Source organism: Chlorocebus sabaeus, chromosome 21 (genome assembly GCF_047675955.1).
Source record: "Chlorocebus sabaeus isolate Y175 chromosome 21, mChlSab1.0.hap1, whole genome shotgun sequence".
NCBI lineage: Eukaryota > Metazoa > Chordata > Mammalia > Primates > Cercopithecidae > Chlorocebus > Chlorocebus sabaeus.
The window spans coordinates 89,097,410-89,125,338 of record NC_132924.1 but is presented as its reverse complement, the minus strand read 5'-3'; the positions used below and the strand labels follow the sequence as shown (position 1 = coordinate 89,125,338).

The following is a 27,929-nucleotide window of genomic DNA, read 5'->3' as shown; positions in this document are numbered from 1 at the left end:
TTAATATCTTCCATACTCTAGTTCTAATTCAGTTTTCCAACATCATTTCGTATTGTTTCATGTCACATTTTCTATACATCGTAGTGAAAGGAATTAACTAAGCTCTCATACCCATCCTTGTTTTATCAACTCTGTGCCTTTGCATGTGATAAATCTGCCTCCAATGCTTTCTCTAATGCCCTGTGACCCTGCATATTTAAACCGCATCTGCATTTAAAAATAAATCACATAATATACTTCTTTCATCAAGTAATCTCATCTCTATTGAGGTACCTGCTGTCCATTTCTTATTATACTCACTGTTGCTGAGGGCCAGTTGAGTAATGAATTTACTTTGTACTGACAAAACATCTAGTATAACATCTTTCTATTTGTGGGCCTTCAGTATTTGTTGAAGTATGAAAATGCAGGCTATCTACATAATATGTGGTAGAGTTACTTAAAATTAATTATGGAATTATTTATTATCTATTGAATACATGTGGGTCTTCTCACCCTAGTAAGGCACTTGAGGATATAATGCATGCCATTTACATTCTTTGTTTACCTCTTCCATAGCTTGCACAGTGCCTTGCATACATAGTGGTCTTTTGTGGTAAAATAGCAATATATACAGCATGTAAGTAATTGTCTTTCTATGATGCCTTTGAAAATGTCAGTTTGAAAAATTGGGGGAAAATTTACATAGCAGAAGCATTTTCTTTCCTCTCCTCGAGATAGAGTCAGTTGCCACCCCTTAAAATAGTCTAATTATTTTACTGGAGACCTAGTTATAAAACTACTTGCGGTTGCACTAGAAATAGAATTCTGGTGACACTTAATGAGATTTTTCAAGTTCACATTACTTATTCTGCAGACTTCTTCATTTGAGTAGATTATTTAATATTTTATTTGTTTTATTATTCACATTTTGGGGGTAAAATATTTCCATTCACATTCAAAGTTGGTTGAATTATATGCCAAAGTTTGAGTGCATAGAGCGTTCTCCCAGTCTTGCTATTTTCAGTGTGCAGCTGCCTAACGTATCCGTAATTCACATCCCTGGAGCAGGTTTTATGCTGCTGCCCAAGAAGTAAAACTTTGTCCTACCTTAGAATGCAAGTTAACATTTCATTACCTGTTTAATAACATTTTTTTTCCCCGTTTTTTCCCTCTCTTTGTCTGAGTAAGTTCTGTCACTGTCTGCACCCAAAGTAACTATATTCCATTAAAAACTTTCGTGGTTATATTGTATTGTATATTTTGGAATATGTTTAAATGTATCCTGGCATTCTGGGAGATACTTTTCTATTCCATTTGTCACTGGCACTTTACATAATAAAGGTGGATAAAATTGATCTTTTTCCACTCATGGAATATAGTTCCAGCTATCTTCCCCACTCTGTACTCTCCTTCTTCTTTCCTTGTCACCTACCCATAGATGACTAAGGTCCTTTAATTGCAGGAATTCTTATCTATCCATTTCTAAATCAGTCATTTATTCATTGAGCGCTCGTGTTATGTTTAATATCATGCTAAGATTTGTGGGAGATATGGACACATTTAAACCATGGAACTTCCTTTGCAGACATAATACTCATAAAACCATTAGACAATAATTAAATCATATACTTGGTGTTAATAGCCATGAATGTAAGAACTTAGAGAAGAAAAAAGTGAACATGACAGGAGTAGTAGGGAAAAAGTTATGAAAAGGTGGAATTTGAGTTGGATAAGAGTACTCAGAGGTAGATAAAAACTGCGGTTATGTTTGAGATTTGAGGGTGGTGAAGATCAATAAAGAAAAGTACCCAGTGGACAGTCACTATGTTTGCCAAGGTGGAGTGTGGGGATATGCAGGTTAGACCAGGCTTGATGTAAGTGACAACAGGATCCACGTAAGCATTCAGTTTTTTTTTTTGTAGGGAAGTGGCATGACAAAAATGATGTTTAAACCCACTATTTCAGGCAAGACTCAGAGAGGCTTATGGTGTATCATAAAAGATGAGGAACTCAAAGGATGACAAAGTAGCTAATTGCAAAGATTAAAATAAAGGTAACTGCAAATAGAATGCTTTCAAGACAAACTGGAATCATAAACTAAGAGAAACTGACTCAGAATGAAAGAAAAAGGAGAGGTTGGATCCAAGGGACAAAAGGAAAGGCTTCAATGCTTCCTTGTTGCAACAAACCCCCAGTATTTTTGAATTCCAATGCATCTTGTTCAAGTGCAGTTATCATGCTGGGGCCACTAGGTGGTGATCTTTGTTAGTTGGTAACTTGTAGTTTTTTTAAAAAAAATGTGAGTTCAGCAATTGCTTGTTTTTGTTTCACACAATCCTTGATATATAACATTCATACTATGGATATATGTTCATTAATGTTTTCCTTTCTCTATTTTTTTTCTTTTTCATTTGTACTCTCAAGTAAGATGGGGGAATTGGTTAAAAAATGTAAATCTCCATTCTCACGCTTGTTTGGCTCCTTGGAATTTCCCAGTCCCGGGCACTGCTCTAAGGGAGAATGAAGTAGGAAAGGGCATCTATTACATAGCTTACATTTATTGGTGTCAACCACTAGAGGTTTCCACACTAACACCAGTGTTGGCCACAATGAGGAAAGTGGGGGAAAGGGGCATAGGCAGCTGGGTTAAAGGATCATTCACCTGCCATCAGCTTGTTCCAGTCGTCCTCAACCTTCATTGCTTCTACTTGCCCTAGAACCTCATCTTCTGCTTCTCATTATGCTGGAGTTCATATGCTAAGCTGATGGTTACTTCCTCCAAGTTGAAGAAAGCCTGCTACCTGGCAGATAAAAAGGAATACAACTTGCTAAAAGGCCTGGTACATAGCAGGCACTGCCTATGCTTACTGAATGAGTGATTCAGTGATGAATGCATGAACAAACATCACTAATACAGTGGAGGGAAGAGATGTCTTGGTTCCAGAATGCTGAATGCATGTTTCCATAGAAATCTTTTAAAACATGTAGTGTGCTGTTTAGTGTTGTGGGAGCAGGTGTGCATGGCTTACCTGATTCCTTAGACCCCACTTACATAGAAACCTAACCACCATGGCTAACATTGCTCCACAGGAAAATGCCTTTTGAGTTCCAAACATTCAACTTATTAATGAACTTTTGTTAACCTGTGACTTTATAACAAGTTCTTATTAAATGAAATAATAGCACAGTTCATAAAAGTCACTTTTGAAGTGCTTAATTACAGTAACATGTAATTAACAGTAAAGGCTTAAAGTGCAAACAGGGGTCTTATCTATCCAAACACTTTTTTAATGCCAAGTTTCCTGATGATCTTTAATAAACCCTTGCAATTGTAACAACAATTACAATTTCAGTGGCTTCAGTAAGTCTGAAGACTCCTCCTTAATTTATTTCCAACATTTCCCTGTAGAGAAGAAAGTCTGGGCACCTAGTTACAGCTATACATTTGTTACCTGTTCGAAAAATTAGGTTGTCAATTCACTCTTTAGTAGAAGAAAGGAAGGTTATTTCCTTTCCTCCCAATAGCTACATTTTAATGAATTTTTTATTTTACTGATTTATTCTTGACTGCTTTTTCCTTTCCATTTGACCTTTTGGACCAATCAGGGCTTTTAGCCAAGGATCAAAGGAATTTGAGTCCTGGCTTAGGCAAATCCCAGACTCATTTCTTTTACCTTATTTCCCTGTCTTATCTCTATCTGAAAAAGATAATCATCACATAATATTAATCATTTGAAACCCTGACCTCTGAAATACTGAGTCTGTAAAACAAAATTTCTGGATAGCAAGTCAATATATTTTAATGCCACTATGTCTTAAAATAGTAATTTGCTTTTATATATTTATTTTTTGTTGAAGTGAAATTCACATAATCTAAAATTCACCATCTTAACCATTTTAAAGTGTACAATTTAAGGACTTCCAGTACATTCACAATGATGTCAACCATCATCACTATCTAATTGCAGAATATTTTCATCACCCCAGAGAGAAACTCTGTGTCCATTAGCAGGTACTCTCCATTTCTCCCTCCTTCCAGCTTCTGACAACCACTAATTGGCTTTTTGTTTCTATGAATTTGCCTATTCTGGACATTTCATGTATGTGGCTTTTGCAATATGTGGCAACATGCAGCTTTTTGTATCTGGCTTCTTTTACTTAACGTAATATATTCAAGGTTCATTTATGTTGTGACATTAATGGTATTTTATTCCTTTTTATGGATGAATAATATTCCATTGAGGGTATATAACTCATTTTGCAGATTTCTTCATTCATTGATAAACATTTGGGGTTGTTTTTACTTTTTTGGCTCTAATGAATGATCCTGTTGTGAACATTTGTATGTAAGATTAGTTTGAACATTCTCTTGGGCATATACCTAGAAAATCAATTGCTGAGTCATATGGCAATTCTCTGTTAAACTTTTTGAGCAAACTACTTTTATTTTTACATATAATAATACTGGTTATCCTTCCAAAAGTTATTAGCTAGTGTTTTTTATAGAACCAGTAAATATTACAGGCACATGATGCATTGGGCTGGAACACAATTTATTAGCTCCCATCGCTTTAATCAATAGTCGAGGCCCCAGAGACAGAGTTATTTAGATAGTGAAGATATAAAATGGCATTTCTTCAATCAAAATTACTGAACTATGCCTCTCCCTATTCTGTGATTTCATTCAACAAATGTTCACTGGGTCCCAGCAGTACATTAAGCACTATTTAGGAACTGTGAATACAGGCAAAAGACAAATTCTATGCTAATGAAACTGCATTTAAGAAAGCAAATAAATGATTTTAGATATGCATAAGCACTATGGAGAAAATGATGCAGGCAATTGGCATGCAGTCTCTATCACAGACTGTAAGGACAGTGCTTCTCAAATTTTAGTGTGCATGAGAATCATCTGGGGATGTTGTTAAAATGCAGATTCAAATTCAGTAAATCTTGGGTGGAGCGTGAAATTCTGTCTTTCCAACAAATTCTCAGGTGATGCCATGCTGCTATGAATGGGCAGAGAAAGCCTGACTGAACTAGTGACTTTTCAGTGAAGACGTGAATGTGGAATGTGCATCAGGAGCCATCCAAGTCAAAATCTAGGAAAAGAAAATTCCATGGAGAGAAAGGAGCTTTTGCAAAGGTTCCATGGAGGGAGAAGTCTTGGTTATCCAAGAAAAAGTGATATGGAATAGCAACCTATCTTCTTCCCTGAAACACAGGGCTTCTACAAACACAGAACAAGCTAGAAAGCATTTGACTCTCTGTTATACCAGTCACAGCATATTCTCCACCAACAAATGTAAGAATTCATTCCTAGACCCAGATGCACCTTTGCATCAGCTTCCTTTATCTCACTGAATATATTTTTGCAAAAAAATCCTCTTCTCTCATAACATTCATTGCAGCTCAAATTTCTTTTTAACCTTTGGATTTTTTTTTTTTTTTTTTTTGTATCTTGTCTGTTTTACTTAACATTGTAAGCATTTCCAATGTAATTAACTATTCTGAACCATGACTTTATATGGATGTATCAAGCTATATTTAGAAATTCCTGGATTTATATAGTTTCCACTGTTTAAATTCCTTTTGGGAGACCTATTTCAAACAAGACTATGATAAATGTTATTGTATATAAGCCTAATGCCACATCTCTGATTAATTCTTTAGATTTAAAAAATATAATAATTGGATTTTGATAAATAAAATTTAACTACCCTCTAGAAAAATTGTTCCAATTTTTACATTCATACTATCAGTGAACAGTTCTCATTTCCATTCCATTTCTCCCACATTAACCAGCTAGTGTAATCATTTTCTTTTACTTTTTAATGACATACAATTTACATACAATAAAATTCACTCTTTTAAAGTGTATTTAACATATATTCAAAATGTTCTATGTATGATTTGGTTAATTCATTAAATTTATTGTGTTTAAGCTCTCATTTCATTTTTCTTGTTGTTTCTCATAGATTTTCTATGTAGTTATTTCTGTCATTTACAATTAATAATTGTGTATTTTAAAATTAATTTTAATTCATATTTATCTTTCCGGACCTATTGCATTGGCTGGATCCATGTTTTTCCCAATTATTGCTAATACTATTTTTCTGTATAATGTAGAGTTTAGGGGTATTTGTTTTCAAGTCAAACGTATCTGGGTTAAATATACCACTTCTTAAATGTGTAGCATGGAGAAAATTACTTATGATTGTTGAGTTTCAGCTTCTCTATTTGGTAAAAATGGGAAGCATTAATAAATAGATTTCTTAAAGGATATAAAAATTAAATGCTTAGCAAAGTGCTCAATGTATGGTAGATACTGATTCATTTTTCATTGACTTTCTAAAGATCAATGCTGCTCAGGAAATAAAACCAGGTAAAGATGATCCACAAAAAAATGCTTGTGCTAATATTAAATTATGCTCATATAAATACTGTTGTCATTGAAAGTTTTTTGTAGAAATCCTTGAGCTAGACTTTTTGACACAGATAGCTATTTTATTATGCTGCCTTCCCATAACCAGGATCCCATTTATACCAGTCCAGAAATATAGCTATTTGTGCCATTATAAACCTCCAGAGAATCTGTATTCTCCCTTGGATAACTCACAGATGTGCCTCCCAGTACTTATAGCCATAAATTCTTAATCTCTAAATTAAATACCTCCTACTGTATCTTTGCACTTTTTTCTTTCGTATTGTAATCTTTCATAATATGCAACTATTGAATTTGTTTTTGTTAGAGAAAAAGTATTAGACACTACTAATCATGTCTAAATTCTTTAGATATACCTCATTTTTACATTCAAAATAGTGAGAGTGCCCTGAACAATTGTGTATAAGTGCAGGACTTATATAGGGGGCAAAAGAGGTACCACAAAGCCTTAAAATTAATTTCCCCATTAGGAAAAGATGCCAGCAGGTAGTCAATTGATCAAAAGAAATGGTTTTAGCTTTTTATGATGCAGGCACAATGAGCTCATTATTTTTTATACATAACTGAATACAAACGTTTTATTGAAGAGCTTAATAAAAAACTTTGAGAAAAAATTTGATAATTTTAGAATTTGCAAACATTTTGCAGGTCTGAATGTATTTGAAATGGAGGAAATAAATAATTCAACAGAAAGTTTTAGTGTTTTCTAAACGTTGAAAAATGTTTTTCTTTGTTAGACTGACCATCAGTACTGATAAGGAAGGATGATTCAGAGACAGGATGAGTAAAATGTCTATTCTTGTCCCAAGTCAAGGCAGTCACTGAAAAAATTGCTTCAGGCCATAACTTTGGCATGCCATGGGTTAAATAAAGGTCAACTCCAAGGGAAAAATAAAAAATCAGTTGATCTTTTGGTGTTAAAGGGGCAAAATAGTTATCATTTTAGATGCTTTTAGTGCTCTTATAAATTCAAGGATTTTGGATTTCTTTTTTCCTCAACTGAGAATTTTCAGGCCAGTGGTGTCCACAATGTATACGAGTGCCTTGGGGCATTTTGAAAGGAAAGAGAAGGAAATTTACCGTATTTTAAAGCAGCATTCTTGCCTATACAGACTCTTGCATGATATTTAATAACTCAGTGATGTGGCTAGCCCACAGGGCTGAGAATACTTTTTACATTTAACTTAATCAGTAGCTATTTGGAACATAGGTATCTAGAGAACTAGGTTCTAATCCCATCTTTGGCACACTGTTTATTTCTGTAAAAGATATCGAAATACAGATTTGTAATTACTTTTCAATATTTCTTCTAACGTATTTGTCTTTGTTAGGGAAAGGGTTAAAGACTGTGGAAGTGGTTTATCAGTCAATAACAGTTCAAGAACTCCACATCCCTGTTAGTTTTAATGTTGGCTCCATCACATTCTTTAGATAGGATAAGAGGGGCTCCTGCTTGGCATGGCCATTGAAAGAATTGCCTATGATGATACCATGACATGGTAAGAGCTCATTAAAGTCAACCTGTATTTGGGTTATTAGTATTCCTATTCTGTATCTTGTGCTAAGAAAGTATTGTAAGCAGCAAAATTCACATAGAGGTCTATCCGATTGGCTGGTTAACTCTGACACATACTAACAGCTGTGTAATAAATGCCATCAGCTGCTGTGTGGTGAAATGTTGTATGGATGGTATAGACACTGGGGACATTTTGGTCATTAATTGGAGACTTTCTTGGATTATGTGTGTAATTCAGGTAATTCTCCGGCAAAGCAATCTTATTTAGTCAAGCAGATTAAATGAGAAGTAGGTAGGCAACCCTTTAATAACTCCCAGGACAAATCAGACTCAATAGGTTTCCACCATAATTAATTTATTTGTGGGTCCAACAGAGTGGTTTATTTTTGTTGGATTCTTTCAAGGATGGCAAATGCTCTACATTAAATGAGAGGAATCCTCTTTTTCTCTTTATTTTTTGGTTAAAAGATGTTATTGCATTTGTTTGCATAGACTGAAAGAAAAAAGCAATGATTGTGAAATAAAAGTCTTTCCTTTAGAGAAAAGTCTCTTTCCTCAGAAATATAAAAATGAGTGATTTTCCCACTAAGAACTGATTCTTTACTGTAGAAAAAGTCTTCCTGTGACTAGTGATAAGTGACTGTGAAAATAAAGCTTATTGAAGAGCATGCCAGACAAACTAGAGAACCTGATTGAAAGAATCAGTAGACCCTTCAATGAGAATCAGCCCGAAATTCTGTACATTTTGGGGACATATGCTCTTATTTGCTCATTCATAGAATAGTAGATTCTATTATTTTTAGAGTTGTAAGGGGCCTTACAGGCACTCTGCCCTGAAGATGGTCAGTAAATGTTTGCTGAATAAATGCATGAATGTATTTTAATGTTCCTCTCATTGTTGAAAACCTTTCTATATTTTATATACTACAGAGAGTGATTTAGCTTGTGCTTGAACATTTCAACTTACTGAAAGCTTACAAAACTCTGGGGCAGCCTTTTTCATTGGTGTAACACTCTAATTATTGGATATTTCCTTTTTTTTTGAGCCAGATTTTATCACCATGTAATTTCCACCCTTAGGTTTTAGTTTGGTTTTATGGGGTAACATTAAAATAAATCTACTTCTCCTCCACATGAAAGTTCATCACATATTTCAAGACAGCTATCATGTCCCCCCATATAATTCTTTTCTTCTCCAAGCTAAACTACCATTTTTAAGATGATAGTGTTTCTAGTTCCCTAACCATTTTTATTCTTCTTTTCCATTTCTTTGGTCGATGTCTCTAACATAGTTATTTTACTATCTACCATGTAATGAGTAGATTTTGAGCCAGGAACTGTGATAAACACTTTATATACATTATTTGATTTAAATCCTCACACCAACCATGTAAAATATGATCTTTCTAGTGAAAATACTGTGTCAAGGTCACCTAGTTAAGAGGCATGATTTGGATTCATACCAACTCTAAATAACCACAAAGCCATATACAAGTAACTTATCCTTCAGCTTTCTCTTCAGAAAAATGGGGAATTATAATTATCCCTATGCCCTAGAACTGTATAGAGTAATAATGAACTAATATTTGTTAAGCACTTATAAAAGCATCTGGCATATAAAAAGCACTCTAAGTGTCTGTGAAGCAAGAAGCTGGTTTATACTTTCACTCTATACTATATGCTCTCCCTATAATGTTTCTTTTTTAAGTGGCTGTGGTATGCTGAATAATGAACCCCCAGATATGTCCATGTCCTAATCCCTGGAACTTGTGGATGTTACTATATATGGCAAAAGAAACTTGCATATGTGATTAAGTTAAGGATGTTGAAATGGGGAGATTTTTTTATGGGTTATCTTTGGTGAACCCAAAGCAATCACACAGTCCTTATAAGAGGGATGCAGACATCAGAGTAAAAGAGAAGGACATGTTACCATGGAACCAGAGGTTGGAGTGACACACTTCAAAGATGGAGGAAGGGGCCACAAGCCAGAGAATATAGGCAGCATCTAGAATCTGAAAAAAGCGAGAAAATGGATTATCCCCTAAAGCCTCCTAAAAAAGTCACTCTATCCTGCTGACATCTTGACTTTAGGTTAGGGAAACTACTTTCAGACTTCTCTACTACAGAACTATAAGAGCAAAAAATGTGTGTTGTTTGAAGCCACAAAATTTTTGGTAAATTTGTTTAAAAGCAGCCACAGGAAAAGAGTGTAGTTTGTATCCAAAACTGTCTGAAATCTTGCATTAGAAATAACTGAGGTCTAAAGAGCCCGAATTACTTCTGTGATGAATATTATAGGCTCCATGTTCCTAGTCAACATATAGAAAAATACATCTTACATCCAGAAGTTTCCACATCACATGTGATACTCTTTAACAGCTTTTAAAAAGGGAGGTTTAATTAACAAAGGACCACACTACTGACATTAGATCTGCCTTACTTTTCTTGGCTATCCCTGATGCTCATGACATTCAGTGTGTGGGGAAATTTTTCTCTTCTGATATCTTTGTCTTCATTCTCTGTCAAATGTCCTCCCTCCTCATTACGGGGGGTGTGGGGGATCTCCTTTGGTTCTCTGAGAGTGAGATGTTTCAATGTCCCTTCCTAGCTGATGTCTTTCTTTGAGCCCTTCACATTTCTGTCATCCTTCTTTGCATGCTTCAGTCTCAACTGAGGGAGCCTCTCATAATTTTTACTGCTGTTGCATTTCCTGGATGCTGCTTTTGTGAAGTGTCGGTTGTTTCTAGGTGGCAGAAGAAAGGTCTTTCACCAAGAGATCTGCTTCCTCAGATTCGCATGCCGTGGGGACCTACATCTCTTCATCTTCTGAAAGTGTGAGATGGGAGTGTGCAGAAACTCTCCATCTCCCTTGGAACTTCACCCCCACAGCATCCAGAACATCTCTCAGATTTACAGAGGAGAATTGCTGCTTTTAGAAAAACAATCCCCCTTATGCTTGCCCTTTGCAAATTGTCACAGGCTTACGTACATCTACTGATTTATCCTAAATTCTCACATTTGTTGTTTATTTTGTTTTATTTTTGTTTTAGAGGTCTCACAAAACACTGTTTGGATGCATTCACTGAAACTTTGATCAACTGAAATCTCCAAATCTATTTCCTATGAGTTAATGATATTTTCTACCTGGATATTTTCTACCTTATAGCCATTTAAATTTTGAGCCCAAATGAAATACTGTGTGTTTTTTGCTGAAGTGGGTCTGGCCCATCATTCTAGCTTATCATACTATTAATAATGACAGTAATTTATTGAGTATCTACTTTGTGTCAAGCACTGTTTGATGTTTAAAGTATTAAATTACTATTAATAATGGTTAATAAATTATATTGTTAGAATAATAAATTTATTAAGATAACAAGAATTTTATTTTTAAATGTGTTACTTTTATTTTTCCCAACTTGCTTTTTTCTCCCTTATTTGGATAGCATCCATTCTATGTACTTCTCTAAGTCCTGTAAATATGTTGGACAACTAATGATGAACGAAAGGTTCTGTGTCCATCATTAACATTATTACTTCAGGTGACTTTCCAAAACTTGTGTCTGTTTGTCTATAAAAGGCCTTAAAAGATAGAAATCTGAGACCTGAGAGTTATTTTCAGTATATCCATAAGTGAATATTTTGGGAAAGATTAAGTTTATGTTGAATTATTAATCAGCTGTCTTTGGGAATGGCAATTTTAGCAACTCTGAACCTAACTAATAATTGAGCTCACATAGATTTATTTTATCAGTGAATGCATTATAAGAATCTTAGTAAAAAGCTTTGCTGAAATTAATATTTACTTATGCTGTATTCTAATCCTCCCGACAATCGCCTGGGGAAGATACATCACTAACTCCTTTTTCTAGGATGGTGTACTCATTTCCTAGGGCTGTTATAACAAATGACCACAAACTGGGTGGCTGAAGACAACAGAAATTTATTCTTTCACAGTTCTGGAGGGCAGAATTCACACATCAAGTTGTCAGCAGGGGTGGTTCCTTTTTGAGGGCTTAGAGGGAGAATTCCAAGCTTGCCTCCTAGCACAATTCTAATCTCTGCTTTCTTCATCACATTGGGTTCTTTCTCTGTCCATGTTCTCTGTGTCTCTTTCCCTCTTTCTGTAACACCAGTTATATTGAATTAAGGGCCCACCCTACTCTAATATAACTTTATCTTAATGTGTACCTTAATTACATTTGCAAAGACCCTTATTTCCAAATAAGGTCATATTTACAGGTACTAAGAGTTAGGACTTATTGTAGCAGTTGGGGGAGACATAGTTTAACTATGGGAAAAGGAAAAATCACTAAAGTAAGAGGAAGCACACATTCAGAATATGAACCAAGGACTTTTGTCTTCATGCAATACTCTCTTGACTCCAGCTCCCTATCTCCTAGTGAATTCCACTTTATTTTTCATGAATTCATAGACAAGCTGTTTAATAATCAATATGCCTTAGAATTTCATGAGGCCTAAAAATCAAGCCTACTAGCTCTTGGTTTTTAAAATCTATCTTTTCCTATTTTTAATAAGTTTTTCTTATCATTAACTTTGGTTCCTCAAACACTTTTCTTGTTTCCAAGCTCACATAATTAGTCTGGGCCTAGACATTTTAATTTATTTAGATTGGTTTGCTGATCCCTTGTTACCTACATTCTTCTATTGGGCTTCAATTTCATTTTAATGGTTGTTTTATATATTCTAGTTTAAAACATAATTTAGAGCTGTGTGGTTCTTTTTTTCCTATACATATATCCATTGCTCCTGGGCTACAGTTTGTCATAGAAAACGTTAGTCTCTTTCTAGAAACATCTTCCCTTTTCAGTTCCTCTACTGTCTGCCAGTAGGAGGTTGACAATTCAATATTGGGCACCAATTGTCATGTGTACAGCTATAATTAATCAGTTAGCCAAACAATCAATTAATAATTTTGGAGTTTGTATTATGTGCCGGAGACTGTACTAGTTCTAATGATATAAGACATAACATATAATAAATTTTACCCTGAGGAGCTTATATTCTAGTTGAGGGGAGGGAATAGTAAACAGGAAATTAGCATGTGCTAATTGCTATGAAAATATTTTAACAGAGGTGTTGCCTGTATACAAGTGGAACATCTTACCCTATTTTGAAATAATTGTTAGTACCATACTTTTATAATCAGTTATTTGCTCTCAAGTAGTGTTCCCTTATTATTCCATATATTGTCTATCTGCCTTTTGGAGACACACGCTCCTATTGTATGTCCTGTTGTGTATAAGATGCAACTTATAACATTGAACATCCGATGTATGTTTTTGCCTTATAATAATGTACAATGTATGACTCAAATAAGAACAGTATTATTAAAGTTAAAAACCAGTAACTTCTCTTTTTTTTTTCTTTTCAGAGTCCTATCAATGATTTAGTTCCCTAGAGAAAATCAGAAAATAAAAGGTTGGTATGATATATTACAAATGCTAAAACCAGAGGTTATCTAACAGAGTTATTTAAAAATATAACTTACCGCATTAATTCTAAATTCCTTGGGTGTTGGGTCTGTTTATTCCAGTTACTTCACATTACTGTTATTACATAATGTCTTACCTAATATGGGAGTTTTTAGGGCCCAGAAAGAAAACGATGTTTTCCCAGATACTCTGAATGAGAATTTGGATGACCATTAGCAAGACATTTAGGTCACCTAGCAGCTTCCTTGTTTTATTTTCGGTCCCTTTTAAAAGGTTACTTCCAGGACAGCACTGTTGTTGAGTGTGCCATAGCTCAAGCCAGAAATTGAGTGTGGGAAATGCGGAATCTATTGTGGTCTGTTTTTCTGTGTGACAGTTGTTCCTATTTTGTGTTTGTTTCTCATTTAATGAGGATACAACTTTCATCTGGGTAGATGTACGGGTCACTTGTTCGTGCACTTAAATACACTAAGGCACTCCACCAGCTGGAAATTGTGAGTTGTAGTTGAATTATTTTTGCACAGAGAATGGTTTTCCTTTTGACATATTTTAATATACTTGCACACTGAGAGCAAGAGTGGGTGAACAGAAAACAGACTGTTTTATTAACCCAGCAGTCACCTTTGAGGTTTGTACATGTCCACTTTTTTTCTTGCCTTTGTACATAATCCCAAGAGACTGGTACCTGGCTTTGCTCAGAATAACAAAGTCAGGCACAAATCTCCAAACACAATTGTTAGCTGAATGCCAACTGTTTCTTCTCATCTTTTTTTTTTTTTAACTTGAACATTAAGAATTACCTCTTTATGGGTGAACCATAACCATTAAAGAATGAGTTTGTTTTCTATTTCAAATACTTCCCTTATCATTTACTAAATTTATTTTATAATATGTTGTCTCAGGTGATAAAATATTCTTTTGTATGTGTTTTTCAGTGCTCCTTTTTTCCAAATCCACTAATAGTGAGAAGAAAAGAAGAGAAATATGTTACAAGCTTTAACTGGACTTCGATTTCAGCTGAAACAACAATTAGGAGAAAAGGAGAGAAGACTTCAAATCAGCCAGGAAATCAGTGCCCAGAGAACAGAGTTCCACATGCAGTTTTCATACAAACCAATGTTGCATAGACTTGTCCCAGCAAGACCACAAATTTATTCAAGTCAATTACCATTCTTTACCAAGGTATGTATCTGTATACATATACAGCCATAATTTCTAAGTAAGTATAGTAACTACCTCTGAAAATCTGTACATTTTAATTGTACTCAAAAAAGTGAAGGAAAAAAAAGAATAAAAATCTAGGGCTTCCTCCCAATTCTCAGTAAATAGCTACAATTTACAGTAACTGACCCATTTAACAGCATGGAAATATTAATGCAACAAAGTACCCAAAGTACATAGTTTTCCCTTTCCCGTTATTATCATTATCATCTACATCATTGTCATGATACTACTACTACTTGATATTTTGGATCACTTTATACTTTACAAGGAAGTTTTATATCATCTCATTTGGCTATTTGAATCAATCATTGTAGTATGCCATAATGAAGATTATTAATAGAGATAAAATTTTTAAAAACACTCCGAGACTTTTAAGGCACAGTGAAGTGGTGTAGTGTGTAGGAAGGACTGTTTTTAAAAGTTAGAATTCTGAGTCTGCATTGCTGGCTGTCTGATAGTGGGTCTTATAAAGCATTGCTTTGTTGACTTATTCAATGTGAAAGATAATAGTTATGCCAAAAGCTGGTTATGAAGTTTGACTGAAGATTACGTTTTGTAGAGGATCTATCACAGTGTGTATAGGTGGAAAATGCATTGAGATGGAATTTTTGTACTGGGGTAGGAGGTTAGTGTAGGTAACTTTGAAAGCAAACACTACGAGGATATAATCCTATATCAAGGATTATTCAAGGTAGCACATCTAGTAAGTGGCAGGAGCGAGACTGGAACCCATGTCTCATACTCTCAGTGTACATCTGAAATTGAGTCTAATTTTAACACTATATTTTGAGCACCTGCTTTTGACCAAGTTATTGAGCTACATTTTAAAGGTACAGATATGAAAAAGGAGGCCTTGCTACGAGGGTTTTATAGTGTGGAATGGGAAATAAATAAATTCAATGAAGGAAAAGCTTGCACCATTGGTGTGGTGTATAGTATCATACATGGTTTTGGTGATGTCAAGGAAGGCTTTGTTATTGTGGAGACATTTGAATTGGGCCTACAAGTATTGCCACCTCCATTTTCAGGAAGCAGCTATATCAATAATACTTGCTTTATTTTTCATATTACAATTTTTCTTAAAAATAAGACTATTTCACTCACCTTGAGTAAACTTTCAATAATAATGCTTGTTTATTGTAAGTTGAACTTTCAAATACCATTGCTTCTTAAAATAATCAGTATGTTCTGTTTATAATTATTTCTAACTTCATTACATTTTTCTTTTTAGTGCTTGCAGTTTTTTTTTTTTTTTTTGGTCCTCAAAAATATTTAAGCAGGTAGGGTTTTAATGAAAAGTTGTAGAAGATTCTGAGTTCTATAATGTTTGTTTTCTTTGGGTCTTCCAAATCATTATCCTCACAACCTCATGATCAAAACAGTGCATTTTTAGGACTTGGTAAGCAAGTGCTATGGGACAGGCATCATGCAAATCACTTTATATATAGTATTCTAATTCTTCAATAATCTAGTTCAGTAGCTGGAAGCCCCATTTGCAGATTTTGAACTGAGGTTCAGAGATTTTAAGAAATGATCTCAAAATTGCATGACTAGCACCAGCATTACTGTTTTCTGACTGTGACCTAGCGGTTCTTATTTGTCTGCTTTGTTGGGTTCCGCTACTTTCTCACTAGCTTTATTATTGAAAACACGGATGATTCTCAGTAAGAGTAACCCAGTATGAAGTAGATGAAGTCACAGAGTGAATTTGTTGGCTGCTATTTCCAGGAAAGAGAGCTAATATCAGGGGTGACTAGAGCCAGAACTTCAAATATCACTAGGAACAGCTCTTTGTCTCATCTGTGCTTCTCTCTGCATATTGTCTTTGTTCTCAGACCAGCTCCTCCTTGCAGCAAACAGTATAGGCTTCAGTCCCTCCAGGCTCACATCCTCACAGCTTGCCATCAAGAAAAATGAGTAATGTTATTCAGCTCCCTGTGAATGAACTATTCTAGGGAACATTTGTTGGGTCACATGTCTAGCCCTTGGCCTGGTCATTATGACCAAGATGGTAAGTGCTCATTTTTTTAAAAAGTCAGGTGTTTGCTTTGATGACTGTAGGGAGAGAGGCAAGGGATTGTCTGTTATTAGAATTGGGAGGCAAAAGGGGTTGTACAGACGTGGCCTCCAAGTAATTGCATAAGCCAGGCAGTTATCTCAATTTGTGGCTATTAACACAGGTCATTATGATTCCTGCTCTTATTGTCTTAGTTAAATCTTCACCATTTAACACCCTAGGTGATTAGATCTCTTCAATCACATCTGTAGGGTGGAGAGCTTTGGACTCATATTGTCCATTAAGGTAATTCTGTCAAGTTTGTTTTGAACAGTTAAAGTTGGTTTGACCCAAATATAGTCTCTAAATCTTAAACATTTAAAAAATCTAAGGTAGGAAATCCTGTTTCTGATGGGGAACAGGATCAGCCTATGCAATAAAAAGAAAAGTTAACACGTGATGAACAGACTTCAGACTCTGCAAAAGTGATACGTAGACAGACACCCTGGGTGCATTTGGTCAACCTCGCTTTTGGTTAGCATGTGCCAACATTTCAGAGTTTGTTCAAAACTATGCGATGTGATAAGAATTACATTTCTGGCCTCAAAAAGCTGGGTTGTTTTTTTTTGTCTTCAGTGACTTTATGAAGGTATTGCCCACTTTGAAACTGTCTGAAGTTGGCCGGGCATGGTGGCTCATGCCTGCAATCCCAGCACTTTGGGAGGCTGAGGCGAGTGGACATAAGGACTTGAGGTCGGGCATTGGAGACCAGTCTGGCCAAAAACCCCGTCTCTACTAAAAAAATTATAAAAATTAGCTGGGTGTAGTGGCATGTGCCTGTAGCCCCAGCTACTTGGGAGGCTGAGGCAGGATAATCGCTTGAACCTGGGAGGTGGAGGTTGCAGTGAGCCAAGATTGTGCCACTGCACTCCAGCCTGGGTGACAGGAAAACTGTTTCAAAAAAGCAAAAACAAAAACAAAAAAAGCTATGTGAAGTCATCAGTCAGCTCACACTTTGACTAAGTGTTGAGGCACATTACTGGAAAGATTCTAAGCCTTAGAGACTTACACTGTGATACGTGTCTTTTAAATGCTGTGAGACTTCTTATTGACACCTTGTAATGTGTTTCAACAAATATTTGTTAAATTATTTTAAAGAGTGAAATTAGACTGTTTTTGGAGTATTTAAAAGAAGAGGTATTCTTTAATCAATAGGACACTGTTTCTAAGCAACATCATATGTCAGCTCTGTGTTGAATGTGAATAGAGATACTCTATGTGGGAAGCTCTACCTTCTTGGAATGCTTACTTTAATTTTGTTGATAAGGGTAGAGAGGTGGAAAATTATGAGAAAAATGTAGCTTTTTTCTTTTCTACAATGTCTTGAATTCCGCACCACTCTATCAACATGTACATCTTACTTGGGGATGGAAGGTGGAAAGAGATGGGAAAAAGGAGCTTGCTAATTAGGATGAAAATGTAACTTCCCAGTTAAATGTCTCCAAGCCTTTTTGTGTAAAGTGGTTACTTTAAGGTTAAATCTGTCTCTTTTTGGCAAACACTCAGACTTTCATGGATGTGAAGCAAAGCTTTCATGTGCTTATGTCCTCTCACCTGGATGGCTACCTCCAAGACGCTTCTTTCTCTGCCTGCCACTGGCCTTCCTGCTGGCTTGCATTGCTGAGTCTGTGGCTAACAGGATTCATAGCATGTTTTCCTGGCAGCATCAACACCAGTGGTCAATGCCAACAGTTCTGGAGTCTCAAACACAGAGCCCAGGCTAGACTCTTTTGGTTGCTACCCCTCATCCACTGGGAGCCTGCAGGGATGTTTAGGTCACCATTTTTGACATACTAAAGTGCTTCAACACTAAGGTGCTTCTCCTGTTTTTTTTTTCTTTTCTCTGTTGGACTGCATTGAATTTGAAGAGGCCCCTAGGTAAAGGCAGTTGCATACTTGAATGTGTAGCTCAGAGAAAGGCTATAAATTGGAGAAAAATATTTGTAGGTTATTAACATTTACATTTATTGAAGCAGTGATAGTGGGTACATTGGAGTTTCTGTCCTTTTGCAAACTTTCCATCGCATATGTACTAGTGGTTTTGTGCCAGAATAGGGGATCAGGACCCTCATATCTGCCTCCCAGTCTCTGTTTGTCCTTTCTATAATTTTTTTTTGGAGAAAACATACGATATTTTGGTCTGCTGGAAACTTCTTACATCTTCGTTTTTCCAGCATTGGCATTCATCCTTCCTTTTCTCTGGGGCCATAGGGCTGGAGGGCTGCAGGGAATGGAGTTGGCATTCAAAATATAAAAAATACCAAGAGATGTATATAGAGGATATTAATCCTGACACAGAGGTAAAACTTATGGAACACGAGGAGGAAAAAATATTCAATCACAACCTCAGTAGCTAAGTCTTCGATGTTTAGATCTCATTTTCTAGTTGTACTTTGGGTGTTTTAAATTTGTTAAATAACCTGTAGGATTTGGTCATCTCCTCTAGATATAAATCTCATTTACATTTATGCTGAACACCCTTTTGAAGTCATATATTTCAAAGACCTCTTAAAGCCTTAGGTTTTTTTTTTGTTTTTGTTTTTTTTGTTTGTTTTTGTGAAACTCAGGCTTAAAAAATTATGTCAAGTGGCCTGTACATTATACTTTACATACTTTAAGTCCCTCTGCCTATAGAGTTGATAAAAGGGATAGAAATTAGAGAAACTGCAAAGCTGAAAACGTAAAAACAACTGTGCATTGTCTGTAAAAATATTTTTCAAATAAGAATGAAGACATTTTCCCCCAGAGTTTCCTTTCGTTATAAATGTGAGGAATGCATGGTTCAGACTTGAGCAAATGTATCTCGCATTCTCTGATAATGAGTACTGGATGAACTGAAATGGTAGCCATGCTTATGCTAAGTTTATAAGCATTTTGATCAACACCATAATCAAGAAGCTTAAAGAAGTCACATAATGCCCATTGTGTTGTCTGAATAACATATATTATACACCTGAAACTCAGCATCTAATACCCTGTGAAACAGCCTGATAGCCCAGGAGCTTACTAATGGAGGAAAATGGCTCACTGAAGCCGAGGGAAATTAGAGTGGGAGTCACCTGTTCTCTTAGAGTCCTCAAGTAGAAGGCAGTATGGCATTGTGGTTCTTATTAATCAATACCTACATCTCTGAGTCTGTCTTGATTTTAGGTAATAAAGCAGAGAGAATCAGACAACCTTTGGGTAATAAATTGCAGGATCTGGAGAAGTTAGAATATTAATGTTCTCCCTTTTCTTCACTATTATTGACCTGTAATTTTAGTGTAATTTCCTTTTACTTATCTTGAAACATAGAAAATTGGTCACCTTTAACTTCATAATCTTCCTCTGTAAATGTAAAGACTGTTGTCCATTTTCAAATTTTTCTTGTGTGTCTCCTCTTCTGAAGGCTTTTAGGAGTTTATTATAACTAGTAGCGACCTCTTTAAATTTCCCATAGTTATTTGAAAATGCATCATGACATTGATCAAAAATATTTCTTTAGATTTTTAAAATAATATACACTCAACAAATAACTTTGTTTTGCTAATTTTTAGTGGCAAACTGCTCTCCTCATTTTCAATTATCTTTTAAATATGCATGTTCGGAGACACAGATGCTAATTATTTCTAGTAGCTGCCACTGAATGAATAATGGTGTGTCTACGTGTTAACTGACCCTGTGGCTAAAATTTCAGATATAGATAATTGACAAAAACAGAAATAATATACATTTCTATTCAACATTGCATTTTAATATTGATATTTAACTATAGAAACTAAGAGATTCAGTTCAAAATATAAGGAAGTATCGTGTCTCGGTTATTCGTTAATTATTATTTTTGCTCACTAGATTCAACAGCTACCCATCATTCCTGCTGTCCTTTCAGCTTTCTAGAGTTTAAGTTCAAGTCATTGTCTTTCTACAACTTTTTTGAGACTTGTCCATTCTGACTACTCTGAATCCTGTGTAAGCAGCAGCTTTGGCAGAATCACTTTTCATCTTCTAGTGCTCTTATCAGAGAGAAGACGAACTTTCCCCTTGGTTGGCTCTGAGTGATCACAGCTTCCCTGCTTTTGTCTTTATGGAGACCTATTCCCATTTCCGGCTCTGCTTCCCCGGGGCTCCAGATGTTCCCTCAGGCTTTCCTTTGCTTGTCTCACTTCCGGCCTCTCCCTGAAAATGTTCTGCCAGTTCCAGGTAATCATTATTACCGTTGCTGTCTTATTTTCTACACAACTTTTAAAAGTCTCTGAAAACACCGCACTATTATCTTAGGGTTTTTGTTGTTGTTTTTGTTTCTTGGTTAATTGTTTGACTCATTCACTGAAAATGTAACTGCATGAGAGAAGGGACCCTGCCTGTCTTATTGTTAGATGCAGCTCCGGAAACTAGAGCACAGTAGGTGCTTACCAAATATTTGGTTTTCCTTAAAACTGTTTTTGGATTTCTTTGCTTTTGATTTTTCATACTATCACAGGCAAATTTATCCACTAACACTGCTTTGATACATGTAAATGTTAATAACCTACAAATATTTGTCTCATTTATAGCCCTCCTCTGAGCTACACATCCAAGTATCCATCCTCTTCTACCTAGATGCCACTTCAAATTCAGTAATTAGACCCAAACTAAATTAATAAGCTAGTTTCTCCATATGCTGCCACAAGCATAAATGAAATGAAAAACTTGCTTCTTCTTATGTGTTATATACTTCATAACTGGAATATTTACTCATGCACTTAGTCAAGGCTTAAAATTGGGGTCATCCTTTCATTCTCTCTCCTTCATCTCTGTTATTGCCAAATCCTGTTGAATCTGCCTTGTAAAGAGTTCTCAAATCTGTCCTCCTTCCTTCATTGTTGCTGCTACCACCCTAATCAAGGTCATCATTATTTGTCCTCATTATTTCTGTATTCTTACAATATTCCACATTGGTGTCGTTGGGTCCAGTCTTGTTCCTATTCAGTCTTTCTCTACCACATATCCTCAGAAATTAGTCACCATCTAAATGTGACTATGATACCCCTTTCCTAAACAAACACACCAACGAAAGTTCTTCAGTGCCTCCTCATTTTCTTTCAGATAAAGTCCAACTCCTAAGTCTGCTGAAATGGGGTGGTGTATCCTTAACCCTCCCACTGACCTTTTTTGCTTTGAGTACTGGGAAGAGTAAATAAATTACATGGTTGATTCTTAGGTAATTTCTCCCACATTATACTTTTCTAAGCTAGACTATAGCTAGAAGCCAGATAGAAAAATTTGAGGTTATATTCTCCATAAGAACCTTGTATCCTGTTTTTCTATATTAATAATTAAGGGTGGATTATTAAACTTTGAAAAAAGAGAAGCATGTGATAGGACTAATATCTTATGATAAAAATTAAATAATTTCTCCAGTGTTTCTTAAGTTTAAAAGACCATAGAAAAGGACACTAGTAAGCAATGGTTAGAGTTTTCCATAACAGTCGTCTTTGAACCAGCTCCAACATATGAACAAATGTTCAGTTGAATCACAGTTTTCAGACATTACTGAATGGCAAAATTATTTTTGTCTAGAAAACTTTCAGTTGTTACTTGCATCCCATTTCAGACATAAAAATGTATCAATAATGCCTTCAAACATTTTCTAATTTTGAGATATAACTTAATGCCTTTTAATAATTTACAATGCTTTCATTATTGCCCTCCTGCCCCAACTGCCCCCAAGGTCTTTTCTGCAATCAATGTATTTTAAAAGTGAAAATTTCTTTGCTGGTTCCTGTGAACAAGAACACCCCTCTTCTTTTTCCAACTAATTATTTAAATAGCTAGTCAGGTTTACTATCGGGGCAAGTAGTTTGAATATTTTTAAAACTTTAATCCACAGATTGTGTGAAGTGTAAAAGTAACATATATGTTAAACTTATTTAAAGTTGTTACTTTCTGATTCTACCTTCATCTTCTTTTCTTCCATTACAGTAGGAGCATATTGCAATTCCCTTCTCTTTCTTCACTGTTATTAACTTTTCCCCTTTTATCAGAAAAAGGATCTTGCTTTCTTTGATTCTCTTATTGATATTTTAAAAGGACTTTTTTTCCTCTCTTGCTGTCTCTCAGGCAAGTCCCATCTCAATTGTCCTTTGTCATTCATTGTCAGTCTTTGTGTCCATCCTCTTATCCCAGCCTAGTTTTTTCCTTTTTCTTTTTTTTTGGGGTGGGGGCATGAAAGTGGGAGACATTGGTGTTGGGAGTCTCATATCAGTGTCAGGGCTTAAGAAAAATGCAATCATTTTCAAATGTGAATTGCAATTTATACCAAAAAGGCAATGTTTCTTTGTTTCAATAAATTGGAGCCTCCTGCAACTCATACTCATTTAAAGAAATTTTAAAATAGAACTTCTAAATAACTAATAGCTGGAAAATCCTGATTTGGGGCTTTAGTGACTAAAGATAAGGAAAAAAACCACATTTGCTTCCGCCCTCCCATCTGGCTTTTACACATGCATTTCAGGCTCAGTATGCTCTTGCTCTTTCTTTTATCTATGCCCATCTGCTTGTATGGTGTGTTCTCACCCTAACATATTTTCAGACCCTTGCCATAGGGCAGAAGTGCCAAGCAATTATTTGTTGAGATAGATAGCCCACATAATACTGTAAGTGACATCTGTTCTGTAGAAAATCCCTCCCTTGTGGCGCCAGTGTCATATTGGCAGCTCATAGGAATATTGGAATTGACATAGAGGGACAATGGAATGTTTCATCTTATCCTGAATTCTCACTCAGAATGCATCCAGTACCAGATGCTTTAGAGAACCAAGTAACCCCCTGACTCTTTCTCTTGTTCGCTCTACACCTATGGTAATTGGTAATACTACACTATGGGGAAAATTTCTTCCTGACCCCAGCTGGTAACCAAATTATGCCCTAAAGCATGAAGATTGGCATACTTTAAGGTTTATTGCAGTTGAGATGCTGAAAAATGGGATGTTTTTCATGTTAATGTGCTTACTAGATTGTTTGACCTAAATAATAGCTTGAATAGTAAATTTCACAAATTACTCTTAATAACGATATTTGGCAAAATTACAATGACAGACGAACATTTTAAACTTTTAAGAGTGCTGATCTCCATGTTTGGCAATTGGATCTTCTCTTTTAGGATATTTTCAAATAGATGATAAGAAAAATAGACCACAGTCCATGGTGGTTTAAGGCTTGGTTCTGTATAAAGGTATATTTAGTAAAATATATTAATTGCTTCTGGGTAAACCCTGAATTTATTAACTTTTAGCCATTTGATATTATACAGGCAGGCAGAAATTAGAACTCTAGTCAGTATTGATAAATTAAAATTACAATATACAAATTAGGTTCTGTATAAATTCAATTTCCCATACCATCTACATTGATGCTGTTAATCTCTTCTAAAACACTCAGAACATCATAAACACTTCAGATTTAAAAAAAATTACAATAATTATGAAAGACTTTTAAAATAAAGGTTGAAAGCACTCACCTACTCAGTTGGACTAACCCATTTATTTAGGCTTACATTTAAGTAAAATTTAAACATTTAGTAATAATACGCTGTATTAGTTACGCATTGTTGCAATACCAACTACTATGAAAATCAGTGACCAAAAACAACTGTATTACCTCTTCATGATTCTCTGGGTTAGCAATATGGGCTAGGTTCATTTGCTTGCTTCCATTATGCATCTTGTTGGGTGAGTGTCCTGGAGGTTGATATTCTTTTTATTTATTTATTTATTTTATTTTATTTTTTATTATACTTTAAGTTCTAGGGTACATGTGCACAACGTGCAGGTTTGTTACATGTGTATACATGTGCTGTGTTGGTGTACTGCACCCATTAAGTCGTCATTTACATTAGGTATATCTCCTAATGCTATCCCTCCCCCAACAGGCCTCAGTGTGTGATGTTCCCCTTCCTGTGTCCAAGTGTTCTAATTGTTTAATTCCCATCTATGAGTGAGAACATGTGGTGTTTAGTTTTCTGTTCTTGTGATAGTTTGCTCAGAATGATGGTTTCCAGCTGCATCCATGTCCCTACAAAGGACATGAACTCATCCTTTTTTATGGCTGCATAGTATTCCATGGTGTATATGTCCCACATTTTCTTAATCCAGTCTATCATTGATGGACATTTGGCTTGGTGCCAAGTCTTTGCTATTGTGAATAATGCCGCAATAAACATATGTGTGTGTGTCTTTATAGCAGCATGATTTATAATCCTTTGGGTATATGCCCAGTAATGGGATGGCTGGATCAAATGGTATTTCTAGTTCTAGATCCTTGAGGAATCGCCACACTGTCTTCCACAATGGTTGAACTAGTTTACACTCCCACCAACAGTGTAAAACTGTTTCTATTTCTCCACATCCCCTCCAGCACCTGTTGTTTCCTGACTTTTTAATAATCGCCATTGTAACTGGTGTGAGATGGTATCTCATTGTGGTTTTGATTGGCATTTCTCTGATGGAGAGTGATGATGAGCATTTTTTCATGTGTCTGTTGGCTGTATGAATGTCTTCTTTTGAGAAGTGTCTGTTCATATCCTTTGCCCACTTTTTGATGGGGTTGTTTGTTTTTTTCTCGTAAATTTGTTTGAGTTCTTTGTAGGTTCTGGATATTAGCCCTTTGTCAGATGAGTAGATTGCAAAAATTTTCTCCCATTCTGTAGGTTGCCTGTTCACTCTGATGGTAGTTTCTTTTGCTGTACAGAAGCTCTTTAGTTTAATTAGATCCCATTTGTCAATTTTGGCGTTTGTTGCCATTGCTTTTGGTGTTTCAGACATGAATTGCTTGCCCATGCGTATGTCCTGAATGGTATTGCCTAGGTTTTCTTCTAGGGTTTTTATGGTTTTAGGTCTAACATTTAAGTCTCTAACACATCTTGAATTAATTTTTGTATTAGGTGTAAAGAAGGGATGCAGTTTCAGCTTTCTACATATAGCTAGCCAGTTTTGCCAGCACCATTTATTAAATAGGGAATCCTTTCCCCATTTCTTGTTTTTTCAGGTTTGTCAAAGATCGGATGGTTGTAGATATGTGGTATTCTTTCCGAAGGCTCTGTTCTGTTCCATTGTTCTATATCTCTGTTTTGTTACCAGTGCCATGCTGTTTTGGTTTTACTGTAGCCTTGTAGTATAGTTTAAAGTCAAGTAACATGATGCCTCCAGCTTTGTTCTTTGGCTTAGGATTGTCTTGGCAATGTGGGCTCTTTTTTGGTTCCATATGAACTTTAAAGTAGTCTTTTTCCAATTCTGTCAAGAAAGTCATTGGTAGCTTAATGGGGATGGCATTGAATCTATAAATTACCTTGAGCAGATGGCCATTTTCATTATTTTAATTCTTCCTATCCATGAGCGTGGAATGTTCTTCCATTTGTTTGTGTCCTCTTTTATTTCATTGAGCAGTGTTTTGTAGTTCTCCTTGAAAAGGTCCTTCACATTCCTTGAAAGTTGGATTCCTAGGTATTTTATTCTCTTTGAAGCAATTGTGAATGGGAGTTCATTCATGATTTGACTTTCTGTTTGTCTGTTATTGGTGTATAAGAATGCTTGTGATTTTTGCACATTGATTTTGTATCCTGAGACTTTGCTGAAGTTGCTTATCAGCTTAAGGAGATTTGGGCTGAGACGATGGGGTTTTCTAAATATACAATCATGACAGCCTCACTCAAAATTCTTGTTTGAGACTGACTGATGGCTGTTGGCTGAGCCATGTGTCTCTAGCAGTATGGTTTAGCTTCTTCATATGTGGATCTAAAAGTAGGGAAAAAGGGGACTGGTCCTAATGTGGAAAGTATTTTAAACTTCAACTTGCATGTTGTCCCTTCAGCCAAATCATCATGGCTAACTCTAGAGTCACCGTGGGAGAAGACTGCATAATGGAGTGGATAGAGGGAGGTGTGATTCACTGGGTTCTCTAACTGTAAAAATCTACCACATATTGCTATTCGGGATTACCAGTTAGCAGAACCTTACTTTCCTAATTATTTAAGCCAGTACACTCATTACTAGAATCTTGTGCTAAATTCTGTAAATCTGCAAGAGAAGAGAACTGTGTAAAAAACGTGAAGATCAGTGAAACCAATTCCTTACTTGATCAGTTTTTCTCTCTACATATTTTTGATACTTGTTCTTTCTAGGATATGTGGTTTGCCAATATTTATTCCCCAGTCTATCTTTTCATCCTTTTAACAAGATATTTCACAGAGAAAAAAATTTAATTTTGGTAAAGTCCAATTTAATGAATATTTGTTTTATGGATTGTGCTTTTGGTATCATGTGTAAGAACTGTTTTTATACATTGCTAGATTCAATTTGCCAATATTTTGTTGAAGGCTTTTGCACCTAAATCTATGAAAGATATTGATGTGTAATTTTCCCTCCCTTCCTTCCTTCCTTCCTCCCTCCCTCCCTCCCTCCCTTCCTTTCTATTTCTTTCTTCTTTTCTTTCTTCCTTTTGTTGTTTTTGTCTGGTTTTGGTATCAAGGTGATGCTGATCTCATAACATAAGTTGGGAAATATTATATTTTCTGAAAGATATTCCGTATAATTGGTGCCAATTCTTAGTTAATGTTTGGTCATCTGGGCCTAAAGATTAATTTATTGTAAGTTTTCAAATTACAAGTTCAGTACTTTAACGGTTATAGGGTATTTAAATCGCCAATTAAAATTGTGGATTTGTCTATTTTTCTTTCAGTTTTCTCAGTTTTCCTTCTATATATGTTGATGAACTGTTATTTGGTGCGTTTACAGTAGGATGACTAGGTGTTCTTGGTGGATTCACTCTTTCACTATTATGTAATAGCCTTCTGTGTTTCTGCTTAAGTCTTTTTGCTCAGAAGTCTATTTTATGTGATATTAATATAGTTACTCTTGGTATTTAAAAGTTAATGTTTGCAGCTGGGTGCAGTGGCTCATGCCTGTAACCCCAGTACTTTGGGAGGTCGAGACCAGTCTGGGCAACACAGTGAAACCCCATCTCTAATAAAATAGAAAAAATTAGCTGGGCATGGTGGTGCACGCCTGTAGTCCTAGATACTTGGGAGACTGAGGCAGGAGAATTGCTTGCACCAGGAAGAGGGAGGTTGCAGTGAGCTGAGATAGTGACACTGCACTCCAGCCTAGGCGACAGAGTGAGACTCTGTCTCAAAAAAAAAAAAAAAGAAAAAAAAAAGTTAATGTTTGCATAGTATATCTTTTTCTACCCACTCAATTTGCTTATATTATCATGTTTTTAGCAAGTTTCTTATAA

General features: G+C 35.6%; 1 protein-coding gene across 2 annotated transcripts in view; it reads left to right on the top strand.

The window, feature by feature from the left end:
• The first annotated feature begins 14,382 nt into the window (after window positions 1–14,382).
• The window catches only part of TFEC (transcription factor EC), a 165,851-nt gene continuing 152,304 nt past the window's right edge, over window positions 14,383–27,929 (top strand). Inside the window, exon 1 of one of the 2 annotated variants that reach the window (XM_073009296.1) lies at window positions 14,383–14,584. In XM_073009296.1, the coding sequence (XP_072865397.1) occupies window positions 14,387–14,584 (198 nt within the window). In that variant the 5' untranslated portion in view covers window positions 14,383–14,386. The remainder of the gene's footprint in view (window positions 14,585–27,929) is intronic. The other variant, XM_073009295.1, reaches the window with a different exon arrangement.